At 35.7% G+C, this 21,938-nt stretch overlaps 1 protein-coding gene across 2 annotated transcripts; it reads left to right on the plus strand.

Moving 5' to 3' along the window:
* The first annotated feature begins 559 nt into the window (after nucleotides 1-559).
* Nucleotides 560-16,553, plus strand: LOC109101079 (succinate--CoA ligase [ADP/GDP-forming] subunit alpha, mitochondrial-like). Of its 2 annotated transcripts, none has more exons than XM_042717146.1 (9): nucleotides 560-805; nucleotides 2,131-2,231; nucleotides 4,575-4,691; nucleotides 4,975-5,187; nucleotides 5,999-6,056; nucleotides 7,034-7,117; nucleotides 7,212-7,363; nucleotides 12,682-12,870; nucleotides 16,225-16,553. In XM_042717146.1, exons 1-9 carry the CDS (start codon nucleotides 772-774, stop codon nucleotides 16,249-16,251), a joined length of 975 nt encoding a protein of 324 aa, XP_042573080.1. In that variant the 5' UTR covers nucleotides 560-771; the 3' UTR covers nucleotides 16,252-16,553. The 2 variants fall into 2 exon arrangements, with proteins under 2 accessions (XP_042573080.1, XP_042573081.1); XM_042717147.1 differs by lacking the exon at nucleotides 560-805 and adding an exon at nucleotides 4,334-4,425 and having other exon boundaries at nucleotides 2,125-2,231.
* The last annotated feature ends 5,385 nt before the right edge of the window (nucleotides 16,554-21,938 follow it).

Consider the following 21,938-nt stretch of genomic DNA (forward strand, 5'->3'; position numbering starts at 1 on the left):
AAGAATCTTTGTTTTTATTATTGTTTATTATTATTATTATTATTATTATTATTATTATTATTATTATATATGATGTCATTTGATTTTAAACAAATTTATATCAAATGTAAATGATTATATAGCTTGCGATATTATTTTATCATACATCTCTTTATTTTACCACGAAAGTGTCATATTCATGTGAGACAATGGACTAGAGCTAAGCCATATTTTATTCTATTTATACGAGGTTAAATAATATGGATCTGCTTTGAAATAATAATAATAATAATAATAATAATTAAAATAATAATAATAAATCTGTCTTTTTATTTCCTTTCATTTTTCCCTCTCTGTCTTGCAAAATTTAAAAGAAAAATAAATAAATAATAAAATCAAAATATGGATACAAATGGATACAGTGTAGCTTTCTTTGGTGTAATAATGGTGCAAAGAGTAATATTATTAATAATAATAATTTACTGCTGATTATATATAATCAGATTAGTTATGTTACATTACATTACATTACATTATTCAAGGCAGACGTGAAAGAACGACATTCTCCAGCATTCCTTGCGCTTTTGAGCAAATAATGTCCGTTTTCATTGATTAATTTAAAACACCGAACTAAATATATATTTCTAAAGTCACATTTAATTCTATGGTGCGATATACATGTTAATTACGCCCTATAAAGGCGTTTCTATCTCTTCAGGCATCTAGCAGGACTACTGAGTGCGCTATCGTTTAGGTCCATGTCTGTCCGGTGTCATTGGTGAATGACCGAAGATGTCTCATAGCAGGTTGTTTGCTCGATTGCTCTGTAAGTAAAACTGACACAAGTGTTGATACATTTGAAACACATCGCTCTCTTTGTTTTGACATTACTGCATCCGCTATTCTACACGTTGGAGTCATTTATCTTTTATTATTTTCATTGAACCGACACATTGAGCTAATGCTAATGCTGTTGTGTTGGTGTTATCAGCACCAAGTGTAACATATTTAACAGTGCACTTCTGAAACGTGACCTTTACTGCTAAATATGCTTAATTTCAAACTCATCGCGAGGTTAACTTATTAAAATGTATTTAATAGAGCAGTATTAATGAACTTGAAATGTTGCAGTCTGACAGCAGTATCATTTAATGTAACCAAGTGCTTATTTATGTGTCGGAAAGGAAAGAGTCTGTGTCTTGGCTGCAGCTATTTTACTTTGCTTAAGCTGAATAAGCTTGACAGGACTAGTGTAACAAGCTGTGTGTTGTTACTTGGTTGCTTGCATAACTCTTTAAATCCCTTTTTTTTTTTCTCTTTTAAAAGTAATATAGTAAGGAAATCTAAATAGTCAGAGCATTTTACTGTAATCTGCGAAAGAGTATTACCACTTTTGAAACTTTTGGTTCTCTTAACTCTTCCAGTCTTGTGCAATGCCAGTAAGGGAATTTTCACTCACAGAAAGTAGTATTGACTAACTTCTCTCTCACTGCAATACACTGCATACTATTCTTTTTCAGAACCAACTGTATGCTAAATGAAATTACTGTGTAATGCTCTGTATTGTTGCATTTATTTCACATCTGTAGAAATTCAAGCAAAGTGGCTATGCTATTGAGTCGATAAGCAACTGATTGTCTATGAGTGGTTTGAAGTGAACTTTAACTTAGAGAAATGGATGGAGCATCTAATCCTCTCAGATGTGATCAATAGCCAGTTTCTTGAAGTCGTTTTCTTTTCTGTTGCATCATTCAGGAGATAAAACTCTTCGCTGATCACTTATAAACTTAAGCACGGTGCTTTGTAACTAGTGTTGTCGGTTTGACCCCTGTCTTGACCTTTGGACATCAGATCTTGTAGGGAACTTACAGAGTAATGTGAATGAAACTTCTTAGGCCTAGGCCAAGTTTACTAATGTAGCTGCAAAGTTGACTTTAAAGGGGTCATATGATGAGATTTCGATTTTTCCTTTCTCTTTGGAGTGTTGCAAGCTCTTGGTGCATGAAGAAGATCTGTAAAGTTGCAAAGACTAAAGTCTCAAATCCAAAGAGATATTCTTTATAAAAGTCAAGAGTCATTTTTTTTTAAAGGGTTAATAGGTGTATTTACTGAATCTTGCTTCTAATTCCACTGCTGTGTTTGTATTTCCAGTGCAGCAGGCCGGGGTGAGACACTGTTATACTGGCAACAGGAAGAACCTTTACATCAACAAGAACACTAAGGTCATCTGTCAAGGCTTCACAGGAAAACAGGTGAGTAGCCACAGTCTGTGTTCCCCACAGCCCCCTGCATTTCAGCCCAAATATCTAAAATATAAAAAAAAATATAAAAAAAGGCTCTGCTGTTTTTTATTTAGTCACTAATTGGAATTCAGTCTACTTGGTTGTGGCCCGTCTGAGTGAGAGTAACTGGCTGAGCAACAGCAGTAAAACTCACTGTATTTTAATCGTGATTATCTGCTCACCATGTTTGAACATAAGATGTTAGTGATGCACTGAAATCAACAGTTGTGGAGAACAAAATTGATTGATCTAAACTGTGACATTTAATCTGTGCTTCTCTGATGGAGAAAGTGTCTTTTCCATGCAAACAATGTGAATAAACTACAACAAGTAAACATGTCAGCTGTGTGAATGCCAGTGCTGGATTAACATTATTGATTTCTTGCTTTTAATCAATCTTCATTTTGATGAACCAGTGCTGTCTATGCTGTTTTTAGTTTATCATGAACAAACCTTCACTAAAGTAACACTATTTGTTGCACACTTGCCATCCAACAATTACAATAAGCTTTGTGTTTTATTATATTTTTTTACACTGTGAAAAACAAAGTCTGAGATTTGAAATACTGTCAATTTGATAAAATTCAAACAATAACTGCCATTTTACTCTTGTTTTTAAAACTGTGGGACTCAAAATCATTTTCGCGTGTCATCATGAAAAAAGCCAATGTTTTATTTGACCCAAAATATTTAAAAGTGGATAAATCCAGTTTTGCAAACAGTGAGTCACAGAACACAGATGAATTTGCTGTAAAGCCTGCATGCTTATGAAACCCCTAAAATAGCATTTATAATTTTGATGCAACATTTTAAGGACCTGTAGGCTACAGTGGTCATTATTTCTTCCTTGTTTGTAATAATGTGGGCATAACATTTTGAGAGCAAAGTGGGTTTTAATGCCAAAAAAAGAAACATAACTTGGAGATGATGATGTTATAATAATATAATAATAATAAATACAAATAAGATCATTTATAAACTAAAATATTAAATAACTTTTCATACAAGATATAATTTGGCCACTTCAAAGCATACAGTCCTACATGAGTTGGTTTTCAAATGTACTATCCATTCTTGTTTTATTTTATTAAATAAGGATTGATGTCTGTCCATAGACCCTTTACACTAAAACTGCTGGCTCCAATATCCAATAACCTTGCATTTCTCACCCCTGTGATTTATGTCGTATCTCTCATTGTATTTCTCTTGCTCTTCTTTACCCTCTTTCAAATGACTCTTCACTATAATAAAGGGTTATTAGATGAAGTTTTAATGAACACTCGTTATAATTAGAAAGGGATGAGGAATGACTGGAGTGTCATTGCGGCATATTAACTTTGCTGTATGGCTACATAAGCAAACCATACCTCAAATTAATCACCACACTGTTAACGGAGGCAGCGTTGAGGAAAAACGGCGAAGTTAGCACAGTACTTCAGTGTTAATGAAAGCATGAGAACAAATGATAGTAGAAAAGTTGGCAAGAGGACGCTCTGATTGAAAACGTGCCAGATTTCTCATTCTTTCTAATTATATTTCTAACATTACAGTGGTAGATATTGACTTGGTACTGGCGACCCTTGCCTTTGGACTTATCTGCGATGTTTCAAAATAATTTGTAATAATTAACATGGATGTAGTGGGGAAGGAAGGTTGAAGTTCATGATGTGCAATTTCCACTGACTGTTCAAATTCTTAATCAAAGGGAAATAGTCATTTTCACTTTTATTGATTTTAAAGTGCATCACATAGTAAAATTGCATGTGTAAGTCTATGTTCTGGGTTGCATGCAGATTAATTATATAAGTAATTTTCTGCATTAGTCTCTTTAAATGATTAAAACAGTAAAACAATGTGCTGCATTAAAGGTCAAGAATAAATTGATTAAAATAATCGGGGAACTTTTTAATAATAAGCTTCAGCCATTTCTTCTAATGCTAAGATTTGTAGAACAGCAGGTGCTTCCCACAACCAGCCGTGGTTCAAGGTTTAGTGAACTTTCACACACTTTGCTCTAGTGTGTATCTTTAGTTCCTTTGGTGCTTATTGAATGATAGTATCTGCTTGTTTAGAAGGAACAGTGTGGACTGTGGATCACCATCAACAAATGATCTTTTCGGACTGGCGAGGAAGTTTTGTGTTTCAGATACAGTATGTTTTCATAGTACGTAAATGTCTTTGACTCAAAAGTAAAATGTGATTCTTTGTTATATGTCCCCTTTGGTGTTAATAAAAGTTGACTGTGCTGAACGCCAAGTCAAATTCTTCTCTGTCCTTGGTTGAAAGATGTCTGTTTTCTCTCTCTGTCTCTAGGGCACCTTTCACAGTCAGCAGTCTCTGGATTATGGCTCGCAGTTAGTAGGAGGAGTGTCTCCAGGCAAGGGGGGCAAAACACACCTGGGTCTGCCAGTCTTCAACTCTGTGAAGGAGGTAATGGCCTGTGTGACTGCTGACAGTCTCCTGTGAGCCACAGTAATTTTTTTTTTTTTTTTGGACAGCTGCTCTGAATCTCTGAGGGTATTAGGGGACTTTTAAGGGGACTTATTTAGAGCAAGTTACACCAGCAGTAACAGAAGCGTTAAAGGCCAGAGGCCAGTTGTGTAATCAGTTTAAACACTTTAACATGAAGCCCAACTGAAATACCCAAAATTGGACGTTTGACCTAATTTTTTGGTTTGGTTCTGTGAATGATTCTTCAGTTGTTTTTTTTTAGGCTAAGGATGGCACAGGGGCCGATGCCACAGTGATCTATGTGCCGCCTCCTTTCGCGGCAGCTGCTATCATTGAAGCAATTGAAGCAGAGATATCACTGGCCGTCTGTATCACAGAGGGAATCCCTCAGCAGGACATGGTGCGGGTCAAACACAAGCTGCTCCGCCAGAGCAAGACCCGCCTCGTCGGCCCAAACTGTCCCGGTGTCATCAATGTAAGAGCTGCACTTATACTGTTATTTCTTTCTTTTTTTGTCCCCACACAGCTTTGTTTTTGGAAACTCAACAAGATGTTTTGAAGAGAAGGCGTATGGTTGAAGTTGGCAAAATTGTGGATGTAATTCTAACACGAAGCTACTCTTTGCCTACTGTAAAACACTGGAGGAAATTAATTTATGTATTAAATTGATCAAAAGTGACAGTAAAGGCAATTTTTAAGTTACAAAAGATTTTTATTTCAAATAAATGTTCTTTTTGAACTTCCAATTGATGAAGAAAAAAATCTTACAGTTGCCACGAAAATAATCAGTGGCACAACTGTTTTCTGCATTGATATTAATAAGAAATGTTTCTTGAGCAGCAAATCATAGTAGAAAGATTTCTAAAGGGTCATGTGACACTAAAGCCTGGGGTAATGGCTGCTAAAAAATTAAGTTTTGCCAATATTAAAATAGAAAATAGTTATTTTAAACTGGAAAACTGTTTTACAATATTACTGTGTTACTGTGTTTTTGATTAAATAAATGTAGCCTAAAAAACAACACCATAAATTGTACTAACCTTGAAATTTTGACAGGTGGCATCAAGTTCTAAGCAAGTTATTACATTTGGATAAAAGATGAACATTTTAGAAATATGTGCTCCAATGAATCATTCACAATAATCTGGAATGTGTAATAAATTGTGTCAGTTTTGAATTTACTGTAGGTTGACTCTGTACCCCTGCTGCTTGCAACTTTACTTGCCTAAAGTAAAATGTATCATTTTAAATTAACTTTAATGTTTTTTTTCTCTATCGATTTGTAGCCTGGCGAGTGCAAAATTGGGATCATGCCTGGACACATCCACAAGAAAGGACGAATTGGTAAGAGCTCCACTTGATGACACCTTTCTTTATGACAAAGAAAGAAAACTCATCCTTCTAGAAGATTTTGACAATGCGGAGCATAACATGCTGATCGAATTGAACCTTAAGAGATCCTTGACCAGTCTAGTGTACCCATGTGTGTTCATGTTCGTAAAAGAAGCATCAAAGCCAGAGCTAGCGGGTCTCGATTTGAGATGGACACTTTTTAATGCGTTTGATTTGTTTGAGTTTCTCACCATGTCAGGGATGATGAGATGTCTCTACTCAGACATGAACTCCGATGTAGACCGTAGCACAGAGTTCAGACTGCTAAAAAGAGAGGTGCAGATAGCTTCTCATCAGACATCTATCAGGGAAGTTTAAGCTGCAATTTCAACTCAAATCACTATACAGATGGCACAGGTTTTTGAAGAGCTCTTAAGAGTAGTACTCAGACTTGAACTCTTTGCTTGTTTCTGTAATAAAAGTTGTGATCTCATAAAATGTCTGTCTTGAAATGGTTGAGCCAAGGTTGGCCCTTTCCAATATGTTTTTTTTTTTTTTTTTTTTTTTTTGGTAAAATGCTGCCTGGTTGCATCTGGGCTTAACAGAACAGCAGGAAAAGTGCATTAATATGTTAAAAAGTACTAGAAATTTATATTTTTGCTTTCTAGAAAATTGTAAAGACAGGGAAATTATGATCTGCAGATCATGTCATCAATGAAAGAAAAGTAGAAAAACTCATGCTTGTGTTAAATGTTGTATTAAACTTTTGGATTTCCTCTGATTAAATTGAAATGTTTAATTACGTTATATACATATTGATTAATCAAATGTATGAACAATTACCAATTAAGTACTCAAATGTGTAAATTTCAGTTTTTGGCCGTCTTTTTAGTGTAATTGAACTAAATGAATATGTTCAATTAACAACCAAATAAAATGATAATATTGCAATTTATCTTTATCTTGCTCTATTCTTTTCCTTTTTTTAGGCATTGTATCTAGATCGGGCACCCTTACGTATGAAGCTGTACATCAGACAACACAAGTGGGTCTAGGGCAGTCGCTGTGCGTTGGTATGGAAAACTAGCAATCAGTCATCTATTATGTTATTAGTCTACAGAGTGTTTAGTGCAGAGAGGTCTTTGAACAGTGTGTGTTTTCTTTCAGGTATTGGAGGAGACCCTTTTAATGGTACTAACTTCATTGACTGCCTGGAGGTGTTCCTGCAGGACCCCAAAACTGAGGGCATTATTCTGATTGGAGAGATTGGGGGAGATGCAGAAGAGAATGCGGCAGAGTACCTGACACAGCACAACTCTGTAAGCTGCTTCTCATATGCTCAAATCTAAAATAATAAATACTTTTAAATGTAAAAGGTGTATATAAATATGAATGTGCTTAATAATATTAGCTAAAACCTTTAACAATCACGTAACACAAGGCAAGCTGATTTTTCTTTGTGCTATCTCCAATATTTTTATTTATGTACTAATTTACTTTTGGGAAGGGATTTGTTTAAAAAACATAAATAGTAAAGTAATATATTTGCAAAACATTTTTTAGCTTTGTACAGGAAAATTCAAGGCAATAGTTCACCCAAAAATGTTGTTGCATCCAAACAGATGTGTGTTCTTTCTTCCGTCAATCACAAAAGGAGGTGTTAGGCAGGATAGTCACAATGCTCTTTTCCGTACAAATCCATATCTTTTTTTTGAACGGTGATCATGTTAAAGTGGTTAAAATTATTTTAAATTTTATTTATTTTAATTTATTTTTTTTTAGTCTTTTTTTTTATTTTTTTAAAATTTGTGTGAAAAACAGGGAAATTAGAGTCATTATAAGAAAAAAAAAACATCTCCAGTCGTGTAGTTCAAATACGCACACGTTCAAATAGTTAGTATATTATGTATGATCTTTTATGAGACTTGAAAACTAATGATAAAGTTTTGCATTAATGACATCAAATGTGCAAATTGAACACTCTTCATCACACAAATATTTTATGGATTCTAAAGACTTGCAATATAATATGCATATGCATATTTTATGCAAGCTTTATTTAATTTTTTTGGTGGACTGTCCTTTAAGACCTTCTACACATGTCTCCACTCAAAGGAGAAGAATCACTGCTATTCATTCATGAATCGCTTTTAGGCCCACGAACCAGTGCTTTGTTTTTTCTCAGCCCTTGGGAAGTACACATTGTATTTCATCTTCTGGATATTGGCAGCTTTCTCCAACAAACAGGAACCCTCACCACACATGGAGCTCCTCTTTCCTTGCTAGCAGGAGCTACTCGCCCCTGGAGCTCACATTGTTACTGTGAATGAGAAAACAGCCTCCAGCTGCTCTTTGATCTGTTTTGGCTGTGAAGGAAAGTCTACAGAGCTTTTGTTGTGATCTTTGGACCAGCCAGGCTGGATTGCACTCAGTCAAAGACCTCCTCCACTCCTAACAGCACCTCGGTTTGTCTCATCATTAGCCATGTCATATTTATTCCTCCAGTTTGAGAGTCGTACAGAAGGCTGATATGTTGTGAAGTGTCTTGCATTGAAATAAATTCAGTCTGTTATAAAAAAATATAACAAGCGTTGGCACAGTGTACACCCATGGAATAGTTTTTTTCCATTTTCTCAAGAGGAACCCAGACGGCCAGACATGATTCAGACAGAGCTTATGTGTGAGAACGTGGTAGCGTTGGGTCACGGTAACCACAGAAAATCAAGAAAATCGCTCCGGTTACGTTCACAGCATAGACAAGTGCCTCATTTTGTAGTGAGTGCTTGGATGTTCAAAGAAACACTCCTCCTTTCTGTGAATCAGTCCATGCTGAAGAGCTCCTTTTTATTGTTGCCACATTTGAACTGAACCGAAATAGCAAAACCTGCAATTTCCAGAATTGTTGAGGAGTTTCACAGTCGCAGAAACCATGAAGCACTTTTGTGTACCTGGAGAAAAGCTAGCGTATAGCTCTTTGAGCACACATTAGCACTGTGAAAGTTTCTTCTTTTCCGGCCTGTCAATTAAATTAGTGGAAGAATTGATTTGGTGGGAATTATTCTTCACAGACTAGTTGCAAATTGTATGAAATTGCAGCTTTCAGGTGAACTTTTCTCATTATCTCATCAATGTGGTTTTTAAAGATGGCCTTGGCCATGAATAATGGAGATCAATACATGGGCATGCTACATTTCATGGAGCAGATTTAGCCTTGGGAGAAGTATTTGGCAGTTATGAAATTTTCTGTTTGTGCCGCTGTTAACAAGACCTGAATTGATCAGACTGTTAAACGCATGCCGGTCTCATTAAGAAGTGCGGGCAGGGATGATACATCAGGTTCCAGGCGGTAATAGAAGCGGCGAGCCATACAGGAGCTTGCAAACCATTAGCTCCAGATAAAGTCATGTCAGATTTATTTTGCATTATGAACCATTTTAGACTGGCTTAGGAAGTATGCCTGTTTTTCTTATGGAATAATAGTAGTGACAAAGGGCTCATGGTCCAATCCCATAACTTCACAGCGCATTTTAACACCCCCACACTTCCTGCTGGATCCATATCTGATGCTTGCTTTCCATTAGCTGTAGTGACGTTGTGCAAATAATGGTGCAAGCACCCTGTTTTCCCTTTTTCTACTAATATATCAACTCCCAACACACATACTCCAGTAAGACCTTGTGTCAGAATTGCCAAGGCAGACTGCAAAATTGCTTTTCAGCCAAATTAGCATATTGATATGAATATTCCTCTCAAGTGCTTGTCAGCTTCACGCTTGTATTTGCTTATTGCTAACATTTGTCACCTAGGGAACGTTGCCCATTAAGATCCACTTGCAGTCCACAGTCACTGCAACACTATTGGAAGCTGCTGAATGATCGAGAGGAAGCTTTCTAACTGTTAATGTGGAACCTGACAAATTGTTTTCCGCAAACATCCATTGCATACCTATCGGCTATTTTTCTGGGGTTTGTCATGAAAAAATACATTCTATATATACACTTAAAGGAATTGTTTACTCAAAAATGACAATTCTGTGCTTGTATGTTTTACTCTGGAATACATAATGATTTTTGTAGAAAACCGTTGTTGAGTAAACAAGGACAGAATTTGCATTTTTTGGGAGAACTGTTCCTTTAAGACCCTTTTTTGACTTATGCAATTGCTAAACAAGCTCAAAATAAGGTTGGCTGGAGAGTGTCTGAAGAAGCAGTTGTCATTCAACAAAAAAGGGAGTACAAAATGAAAGGATCCAACATTGTCTCAAGGTTTTGTGCACGAGCGAAATATAATTACCTCAGTTCATTATCGTAATCTTCCCAGGTTAGGCTTTAGTCTGTAGTCGGCTGCACAAGCATGAACAGCTTGAGCTTTGAACCGAAGACGGCTCCTGTGGAGCGTTGTAATGTTAGCTGGTAGTTGAAGATTATCAAGTATTAAGTCAGGCTGCCTTTGACTGGCGGTCACATTCATTTAATCTTCTCCACCTAAAGTTTGCATTCCCATTTAAAGTTTTTAGTCAAATCAAAAATTGCCAGTGAAGTTTAGGAACCTATTCTTCTCTGAGATGCTAATGAGCACGTCTGAATTAGTGCTGGCTCCATTTGAGCCCAAAGAGGTCTATAATACTGGAAAAAAACTATCTATTAGCATTTCTATTGATCTTGATGGTAGTAGCTCAGTTGATGCAAGAGCCCCGTTAAGGATGCAGCATAAAATATATTCTATAATGTGGTATTTATAAGATGTTGAATGTTTCCTTGGGGGTGGGGGGGGGGAATCAGCTTTTTTTTGTGTGATTGTCAGTGGAGAAAGATGCAGAATGATGGGTCTGGCACATGCTAACCAGCCAACCCTTGACTTTTAGTTTGAGATTCACCCCAGGTACAGCTTCAGCCTTCTAAGAAAAGCTGTCCAAATGTCCCCAAAAACATCCAAAATGTTAGGCTACAATTTTATTCTATTGTTGGCAGCTGCGGTTGTGATTATGACAACCCACACCCAACTCTGGAATAACGATGTCATTCAAGAAGACAGAATATGGTGGGATTGAGGAAAAACAGACCTGAGCATGATGGTCCATGAGCAATGACAGTTAATTGGCGTGGACATGACAAATTGCCTTCCATGAAAGTGAGATTGTATTAAATGACATACTCGAGCCACTGTCTGCCCATCTGCTTACTCCCACACAAGCTATTACATGCCTTGATCTGCCTCCCCTTTAATGCCAATTCTGAGCGCAGTATGCACCGTCTAAAAGCCTCTGCACTTATCTTTACCTCTTATTCACAAGTCTGTGACTGCATTTTGAAGAAATAAAAATAGACTCTCAACTCCTGTAATTGTCTCAAAATATTTTTCTTGTAGGCCTTACTTAATGCCACTATGGCAATGGTTATTTTTATGGAGACCCATAATGCAGTGGTCAAACAAAAAAAATTTACTAAAGATTTTAACTTTATGAACATACACATGCCATACAGAAGATTGGGGTCGATAAGATATTTTTAAAAATATTTTCAAAGTATATCTCAGGATTGCATAAGATTTGCATAAGAAATTGTTTGTGAGTGAACGTAAAGTATTTCAGGGGAACGCATACGTTTTGTGAGTGAACGCAAAGTAATTCAGGGGAACGCATATGTTTTGTGAGCTAATGCAAAAATGTATGCAAAGTAATTCAGGGGAACACATGTTTTGTGAGCGAACGCAAAAATTTAGGCAAAGTATTTCAGGGGAACGCATAAGTTTTGTGAGTGAACGGAATAATTCAGGGGAACGCATATGTTTTGTGAGTGAACGCAAAATAATTCAGGGGAACGCATACAGTACATTTTGTGAGTGAATGCGAAGTATTTCAGGGGAACACACAAGTTTTGTGAGCGAACGTAAAGTATTTCAGGGGAACGCATACTTTTTGTAAGTGAATTAGGGCTGTGTGATATGGACAAAAAAAAATATCGCGGTATCTTTAAACAATTTTGCGATTTCGATTTTAATTGCGATTTTGACTCACAGACATGCTTTACAGTCATAAATCCATTCAGTATGAATTTGAAACATATTTCCAAAAGAAAACCAATTAGAGCTTTATCAAAAAGTTGTAACGTCTCTAGAACAGATGTAAGTCAAAATAATCACTAAGTAAAGGTGTTACAAAATATCTAGACAAATGTATCACAAAGTATCTCGGGAATGCATGAGTTTTGTCAGTGAATCCAAAGTACCTCATTGGAACACATATGTTTTGTGAGCAAACGCAAAATATTTCAGGGGAATGCATACATTTTGTGAGCGAACATTACTCTAAGGAACTGAAAATGTTTTACAAGTAAACGTAAAAGCATCGAAATATAATTTTTACCCATCTATTTTTTTTTAACATCACTCCATAGAAATTAGTTGTTGTAATTTTTTTTTTTACAAGATTCTTTGAATAGAAAGTTCACAAACAGTCATTTGAAACGGAAACAACTGTCAATTTACTATCATAGTCACTTGTCAGTGTTGTCACCTGACACATTATCAATGCATTCTTGCTCTATATAAGTATTAATTTAATTCAGAACAAAAAGTGTGTATTAATTTCAAAGTCTTTTAACTTGTCATTGTTTTTGTTTTGTTTTTTACTCTTTAGGGTGCCAATGCTAAGCCAGTGGTGTCATTCATTGCTGGCTTGACAGCCCCTCCTGGAAGGAGAATGGGGCATGCAGGAGCCATCATTGCCGGAGGCAAGGGGGGTGCCAAAGAGAAGATCGCCGCTCTGCAGTCGGCTGGAGTCGTCGTCAGCATGTCTCCGGCTCAGCTGGGCAGCACCATGTACAAGGTGAGAATGTTTTTTTCTCAGTGTGAGCTGTAACTCAGAGGCAGAGTCACCACAGAGCTGTCACCTCGTGTTTTACCTCACTAAATGCTCAGTGCTGTTTTTGGTTCTGTAAACTCAAACATGCTGAGAGCAAGCCTTTAAAGAAAAATCTTTTTAGTAAAAAAAAAAAAAAAAAAAAATAAAAAAAAATATATATATATATATATATATATATATTATATTATATATATATATATATATTTCCTTCTCTTAGTTTAAAGTCTCACAGTTATGTCAGTTTGCTGATAACTCTTTTTAAAGAAGATTTATCGATTTGTGTTGCTCTAGCCGAAACGGCTCTAGAAAATTCAGCATTCTGTGGGCCAAAGCAGTGACTAATATAAAGGGCCCGCTTAGACAATCACAGCAGTTTTTACCGTAAGATATTCAATAGAAAGCTACACCGCAAGAGAGGAAATTAACAAAGCGCCATTTATATTGGTGAGTTAGCAGCTCTGCCTCTTTATCTCAATTTATCACAGCCAGGAGTTTTAACAAGATGTATAAAAAGTGAAAGCATGTATTACACTCATTCATCATTTTAGCCTTTCATTATCAGCGCTAGCAAACGCTCCTTCCTCTGCATCAATACCATTTTCTCTCCTCTTCCACCACACCCCTGGATTCTAATTTGTAATCATTGGAAGTAATGATGAAAAACACTCTGGCTGGTTGTTAATTTTGCAGCCCATTGTGTTCATACATCTGTGTTTATCTCATTGGCCAATTTAATAATGATGGCACATACACGCCTCAAACTTGATTGTGTGTTTCCATGCTTTTCCTCCACGTTAACATGCACACACATATGGAGGCAACTCACTCGCAGCGTAACTGTCCCAGTCCCAACCTTTAAAGTAATATTTTTATTTTACACTAGTAAGCATAAAAACATTTGTACTGCCATTCAAAAGTTTGGTGTCAGAGATTTTTAAAAATTTGAATGCTTTTTATGCAGCAAGGATGCATTAAATTGATCAAAAGTGACAGTAATATATGTTACTATATATTATATAATATAATATAAATATATATATATATATATATATATATATAATATATATATATATATATATATATATATATATAGTATACATATATATATAGTAACATATATTACTGTCACTTTTGACAGTAATATATAATATATAAAAATGCTGTTTTGACTTGAAAAAGGTCCTGAAGATTATTGTTTTCCTAAAAGCTTTAAGCAGCACAACACTTTCTACCTTTTTAATAATATGAAATATTTCTTGAGCATGCAGAAAATCATCATTTTAGAATATTTTCTGAAGAAATCTGACCCTGAAGACTGAAAATTCAGCTTTGCCATCACAGGAATAGATTAATATATATATATATATATATATATATATATATATATATATATATATATATATATATATATATATACACAGTTATGTTATAATATTTAACAATATTACTGTTTTTACTATATATTTAATGAAATACATGTTAAAAAAAAATCATACAGGTCCCACAGTTTTCAGCTTTACTACGGTAGTGTATTTTTAAAATAGCAGTCCAGAATAATTCACAGCAATATATAGAATGTAAAGAATGTAAATGTCACACTAGTACACTTATGTAATATTTTTGAGTGATACAGTTCTGAATCTTCATTTACACAGAGAGTTTGAACTGTCTAAAGAATCTTAACGCTTCACAGTTTTACAAACATTAATGACCAAAAAATAAATATATAATATAAAACAATATTCACAATGATGCTTAAATGATATCACAAAATCTTTGCAAATATATTGTGAATATTCAGAAAACACTCTAGTTTACTTTTACTGCACATGGGAAGATACTAAACAAGCTCTCATTCTTTGCCCCCTCTCTTTTTGCTAATGATGTAATCACAGCAAATACTTAATTTATTGTGTTACTCAAGGCTATTTCCTGCAATCCATGTTATTTCAGTCTGCAGCAGACCAGGCACTACTTGACCGTTAGATGGCAGTAGAGCTTCAAGTATGTTTCCAGATAAACCCTGCATCTTCGTTTTTGAAACATGACATTTGCATAAGGGAATTCTCTCAGAAAAGCACCATTCCGTCACCCTTAGATGAGGAAAATGCATTTTCAAAAGCACAATGCATCACCCTGTAGCTGTAAGCCTTTGTAAATTAACTATGTAAATAGCTATTCCTGGCTGGAACAATCTACATTTGTCTTTGTATCATACAGTGCATTTCTCACAGCTTCTGTAAATGTTTTCCTATGAAATTTAACCTTTATATGGCCTTAAATCCTGAAATTCACAGAGACATTTTTTATTTATTGCAGAGGGCTTTCCAGCTGTTGGAACCACTTTTGATAAATCAAATATACTTAAATATCGAATATATTGATTCCTATTAGACTATTAGACACACAAGCTATGGTGTATTAGCTGTCTAGACACTGAAAAAATGACACACACACACACACACACACACACACACACACACACACACACACACACACACAAACTCCAGAAACTCAGCAATGAAAGATTTTGTGCAACAGGCAAGGTCAAATCAGAGTGGCATTTTCTCCTAAAATATGAAAAATATAAAAACATGCAAGACAAATACAGTACAACCCACATCTCCAAAGAATTGTTTCCAAACTTGATGAAAAATAAAATTCATTTTGGTAGAAGGGAAAACGGCCGCTTTACCAGCTAGTTGTTATAAACCTGCATGAGTTCCTTTCTTGTTTGGAACACAAAATTAGTCTGTTTGTCCTGTTGTGCCTCTGATCCTCATCCTCTTTTATTTTATGAAAAAGAGCGACATGGACATTCTTTTTATGTTCCTCTGAAGGAATAAAGTTAACAGGTTTGGAACAACATGAGACAAAGAAAATGACTGCATTTTCATTTTTAATGTCTTTCATTTATACAACACCTTTAACAGAAGCTTCTCAGAGTGATTTACATAATGAAAACAACTTTAATTAAAACAAAAAAAAAAGTACAATCAATAAATGAGAATTCTTATTTTAAAAACAGCACATGAAACATATAATGGAAAAGATAACAAAGAACATGAGATTTAAAAATATCAATTGACTGTGCTGCACAAATCTGGCTTTTCTCTTCTTTTGTTATTTTGTTTATTATTTCAGCTTTAAACTTTAAGCACAGTATACTCTTTATTAATAAAGCAAATGTTAACAAATCATGGCAGTAAACTTTGTTGACTCAAACAAATCTAACTGCACAACAGACCCCTGCTATGGACACAGCCCCTGCTGATCATGTTTGTTTGACCCCTGTTTACTCTTCCCTGTTCTCTGCAGGAGTTTGAGAAGAGGAAGATGTTGTAACTTGTTAAAGGGAGTGTAAGAAACAAACAGCCCTCCCTGCATTAGGACCTTCATCCCTGCTGGAGCCCACCACCTTCCTCCAGGCTCAACAGTGCGCACACTTTGTAATTTGAGTACATATTTCATATTTGCACTAGAAGAAAGAAACATTTTAAAGTCTATCACAGCCTTCGTCGTAGAAGTGTACAGCACAGGAACATATCCACCTTCTAATCCAGCCACAGCAATGTCAGCCATGTTGTTGCATTATGTCATGATGTTTTCTCTCCTTCTGAAACAGAAAATACATCTCTTACACTCTTCCTTGTAGTAGTTGACTTCTTTTTACATTTACCATAATGCTCCATTTATCGACAGCAGCTCAATGCAGGTTTCCAGTGATTGTGTACTTGAAAAAAGCATGTTATCCCTTTGGCAGTCTTGATGAATTTATCTCCCCTCTGTGAGATCTAATATGTGATTTTTGAATGGCACAATGATGTTCACCCTTTGCATTAGAACTCATTTGTGCAATTGAAAGCCTTTGACATTCTTTCCCTTTGCAATTGCGTGACCTTCTGGCTTCCCAAGTCTTTGAGTGCATTAAATGTCACTTTTCTTTGCCATTAAAAGCATAGACATTTTCTCCTGTATTTTTCAGCATTTACTTCATATGGCAGGCATTGCCGCGACAGGTTAAGAAAGCTGTACCGAAGACGTCATTGTCAGGTAATGCTGGTGATCCACAGTTGTTGTAATGGAGGGTGACGCGAGATGGACTATTTAGTCTTTTTCTTACGACAGCGTGACTAAATTGGAGTGCAAAATGGACCAAATTACTGCAATCTAGTTTGCATTGAAAAGAGCGGAACTACATGTCACCTGTCCCAGGCTTTTAGCAAGGATTTTCATTTGCAGACACCGGTTTATTCATTCTGACATGCCTCACTGGAAGGTAAAATGTGTGTGGGAGGACTTCCTCCTTTCGCCCTGTAATTGCATCTCTCCTGCCTAATGACATGCATCGACATTTTATTCCGATAAAGAATGAAAATGCAGATTTTCAGAAGTGCTCAGAGTTGATGAATATTCTTAGTTGGAATCTCATATTTATCAGCCTCAATTATGCAAGGTTGTCTGTATCAGAAAAACAATGGGCGAGTTTGCTCAGATTTCAATAAACCAATTTGGGTGGAATGAGTGGGAGGAGGTCAGCATGGAAATGTCACCGAATGTATCGTACGCTGACTGTATCGTTACAGCCCTCCAGCTGTTCTGTAATGGGAAGAATAGGGGCGGGAAAAAACAGTGAGTGAGATGAGCTCTTAAACCGACACGCATCACATCTCTGTATCTGCCTTTGTGGCGAACAGAAATTGGGACACATACTTTGAGAAAATGATCACAGATTCGCTGACTGTGTGATATAATGCTACAGTGGCGCAAAAATTTGTGGATGCGTACCAGCTTTTATTCTTAGATATAAGACTTGAGCTTATTAGTGCTCACCAGGGTAGACGGCTTGTACCAGTTGTTTGTGAACTCGTTCTTAAATTGGGAGAAAGTTCGCACTATATGGCTTAGGAACTAGTTTAAGTTGTAACTAGCTCTGTATTTTGTATGGTTGCACTATTTGTTCTTAACGCTCATAAGTCATAAGCTCACTTTTAAATAAAGTGCAGTCGAGTAATATGACATTTATCTTTGTGGATCCAATAAGCATCCTTCAAATCTGTGAACTGTGGTATTGTTAGAGCTGAGTATTTCAGTTTGATTCTATAGTTCATGTTTTGATTATGCCTATTAATTTTTTTTACCTACTTGTATACATTGTAAAGAATTTTACATAAGATACAGTTCCCAAATAAAAACTTCATTTTTTGCATTTTTATGAAAAACTTATAAATATGTAAAGACAGAGCTTTCATGTAGTTATTACTCAATCTATATGGTTTGCAACAGTGGCCTAATGGTTAGAAAAAGTAACCTGAAACACTGTTTGAGTCTCAGTGCCGGCAGGAGTTGTAGGTGGGCAGAGTAAATCTCTTCCACCCTCAATACCCATAGCTGAAGTGCCCTTGAGCAAGGCACTGAACCCTCAATTGCTCCCCGGGCGCTGGAGAAAATAGCTGCCCACTGCTCCAGGTGTGTGTTCAGTGTGTGTGTGTGTGTGTGCGTGCGCACTTGGATGGGTTAAATGCCACAGACTCCCATCTGTTTGCATTATTTCAACTTATTTTGTAAAATAATTATATTAAAAAGCGGAATTCATGGTGAAAAAACTACATTACCCATAATACTGTACAGAAAATTCCACCAATCAGAGAGTCAGGGTGAGCAAATTGTGCCAAAGAAGAAACTCCCACGAAGAACTGCATAATTTGTAATTGAGTCTCCCCACAACTCTCAAAATACTTAAATATTTGTATAAATATATTCATACTTTGAGGGGGAAAAAAAACTTGTCATTTGCAATGCTTAATAGGATTGCAGTACTTTCCTTCATTTAAGCCGTTAAGTACACAGTCTTTATAGTCTTTTGTCAGATTTTTTTACTTCTTTATTTGTATTTTTTTTTTTTTCTTAAAAATGTAAACAAATGTACCCTTATGAAAAATTAACCATGGTTTTGTTAGAGTGAAAGTGTTCGAAACATTACCATTTCTATAACCAGTTTTACCACAAATACCATGGCTAAACTATGGTTAGTGTAGCAAAACCATGATTAATTTGTGGTTACCATGGTTTAACCTTTTTTTTTTTTTTTCTCAAGTGTAGTGAAACCATGGTTAATGTTCATAAGGGTCCACCACATATGTATCTGTGAAGTGAAACATTGATGTATTTTATTCAGTCTGAAATTTTATTCCAGTGTTTATACATGTTGTTTCTACATGTGTAGTGTCCATTTACACCAACCCGTTGGGTAAATGATTTGGCCAACCCCAAAACATCCTCAACTCAATTTAGAGAGAGAGAGAGAGAGAGAGAGAGAGAGAGAGAGAAAGTATATCGATTTTAGTCTGGGTTGTTGCCATATTTCTTTTGACAGGAACAACAAGAAAGCTGTACTGAGATCCCCCATCATGTCTGGGTTACACATCCCATGTGTGTTTTTTTTTTTTTTTTAATTAATGTCCGCTGGTTATATTTTGGAAATACATTTTAAATGTTGCATCATGCTGCTAAGGTGAATCCATCGAACAGGCTGTACTTCTTTCTCCGTTTTCATTCATGTAAAGTTAAATGTGGTGTCTGACAGCTTGGAAAAAAGTAGCATTTGCCATTTTAAACCGTACCACTTTTGACAGCTGAATCAGTAAAGGGTTGCACTTTTTATTGATTCAACTACCATTAGGTTGCTGCAGATGTTAATAATGACATGAAAAGTCTTAAACTGCATGCTTTCTCTTCAGGCGTACTACTTCATACAACCCTGAAGGTAAATTTAACATCAGTGGCAGCTTGTCATAGTAGTGAAGCTCTGTAAATACAAAGCATAGGAAGAAAAATGGAAGTTCCTTGCTACTTAACACAGATACAGATGCAGACCCTTCATATTATCATAAAGATCCATTATATCCATTGTCATGCATCATCATCATCACCACTTCCACAACCATTCCTCACAGTTCCTCCACATGGTATCTTTTCAAACAAAAGACTGGGTCTCATGGGAGCTTAGTATAAAATGTTTTATGGAACTGTATGAATAACTTTGAGAAAAAGAGACACGCTAAAAATGGCTGGTCAGATTTCATTTTTAAAGTTGTAAATAAGAATTTAAAGATAGATCATACATGAATGAATGTTGCTGTTTATATTCCAAGTCATTTGAATTTATACACTCTTAAAAATAAATCTTCCAAAAGGGGGGTTTCAAAGCAATGCCATAGAACAGTGGTTCCCAATCCTGGTTCTGGAGAACCCCCAACACTGCACATTTTAGATGTCTCTCTATTCAAACACACCTGATTCAACTCATCAGCTCATTAGTGAAGACTCCAAGACCTCAATTGTGTGTGTCAGATAGGAGAGACACCAAAAGCATGCAGTGTTGGGGGTTCTCCAGGACCAGGATTGGGAACCACTGCCATAGAATAACTACTTTGGGTTCCCCAAAGAACGTTTTTTTTTCTTTGTGTAAAGAACATTTTAATAATCTGAAAAACTTTTTTCCGCAAAAAAACAAAAAAAAAACAAAGGTTCTATCATTACTAATAATGAAAATTTTGTTCTGTTTGCGACAGAAAGTTATTGTGGACTTCTATGGTTTCATGGAAGAAAATGCATATTTTGTTCCATGCAAATGTTAGTCAGGATCTGACTTCGGGAATGACGTGGGTGAGTAAATGACAATAGAATTTTTATATTTTGCTGAACCACTTCTTTGACTTCATACAATGCTGTAAATAGCAACATTCAGAAAAAAGAAAAAAAAATGCTAATGGAGCCTATAAATGTCTTCTTTCACCAGACATCTTTGTACGCTTATCTCCAGTTCGTCACTGAACTGCCTTTAACAGAAAATTGAGTGTTTACTATTTCATTTTGCTTTATTGACACACTATTTTCCTATTTAATACTGTCAGGTGCTTTGACACAATCTGTATTGTTAAAAGCACTATATAAATAACTTGACTGTCAGCCTAGGAAAAGATTAGGCTGTGTATATATAGTTACCAATTACGTTCCAATCTGCATTAGAGAAATTACCATATTAAAGACTTGAGGTCGAATTTAAGGCTTTATGTGTTTGGGGGCTTAGGGTATCTGCTCTCCTGGAACGTTACAGTGGCCAAGCGCTACCGTGGCACTCGTTATCTTTGCGCATAGCTAATGAAGCAGTGCTGCGGCACACACTGCACTTTTTCATTCATACCTCAGTGCCTTCGATTTGGCTATGAAGAGCTGCGCATTGGCAGTGTGACAAGCGATAATACGAACAAGAATAACTAGCTTTTTTCAAGCACGTCAAATTTTAGCAGAGGTTTGTTGTTGTTGCTTACCCACTGAACTCTTTCAAACACACGTAGCCTATTACAGGCCTGTCAAGATGCATGTGTGAGGGCTTTTACTTTCAGATTCACATTAATGTGTTATTTATATGTTCAGTGCGGTGTGCTAAAAAAAAAAAAAAAAAATGGTGTATGTACTTAGTTGTGGTCAAAATTTTATATACACTATGCACATCTGCAAAATGTTGATTGTTTTACCAAAATAAGAGTGCATGTTTTTTTTTTTTTTTTTTTTTTTTTTTTTTAGTACTGACCTGAATAATATATTTAACATAAAAGATGTTTACATAGTACATAAGAGAAAATGATAGTTTCAATTTTTTTTTTTTTTTTTTTTTTATTGACCCTGTTCAAAAGTTTACATAGGCTATGCTTGATTCTTAAAGGGATAGTTCATCGGTGGTTCAACCATAATTTTATAAAGCTATGAGAATAAATATGAAGCTATTTTTGTTTTCTTTGCACTCAAGAAGTACTGATGTCACATCGAGTATTTTAATGATGTTCTTATACCTTTCTGGTTCTTGAATGTGGTAGTTCCGTTGCTGTCTCAGTCAGAAAGCTCTCGAATTTCAAAAATTTCTTCATTTGTGTTCTGAAGACAAATGAAGGTCCATTGGGTTTGGAATGACATGAGGGTGAGTAATTAATGAAAGAATTTTCATATTTGGGGAACTATCCCTTTAATAC

Source organism: Cyprinus carpio, chromosome B1 (assembly GCF_018340385.1).
Source record: "Cyprinus carpio isolate SPL01 chromosome B1, ASM1834038v1, whole genome shotgun sequence".
NCBI classification, from domain to species: domain Eukaryota; kingdom Metazoa; phylum Chordata; class Actinopteri; order Cypriniformes; family Cyprinidae; genus Cyprinus; species Cyprinus carpio.

What these genes read in the sequence shown, in the direction of transcription:
- LOC109101079 (XM_042717146.1), top strand. Translation starts at nt 772, where the DNA reads ATGTCTCATAGCAGGTTGTTTGCTCGATTGCTCT. An exon ending in ACTGTCCCGGTGTCATCAAT is followed by an intron (nt 5,188 to 5,998) that starts GTAAGAGCTGCA and finishes ATCGATTTGTAG; the next exon opens with CCTGGCGAGTGCAAAATTGG. An exon ending in AGGGCAGTCGCTGTGCGTTG is followed by an intron (nt 7,118 to 7,211) that starts GTATGGAAAACT and finishes GTTTTCTTTCAG; the next exon opens with GTATTGGAGGAGACCCTTTT.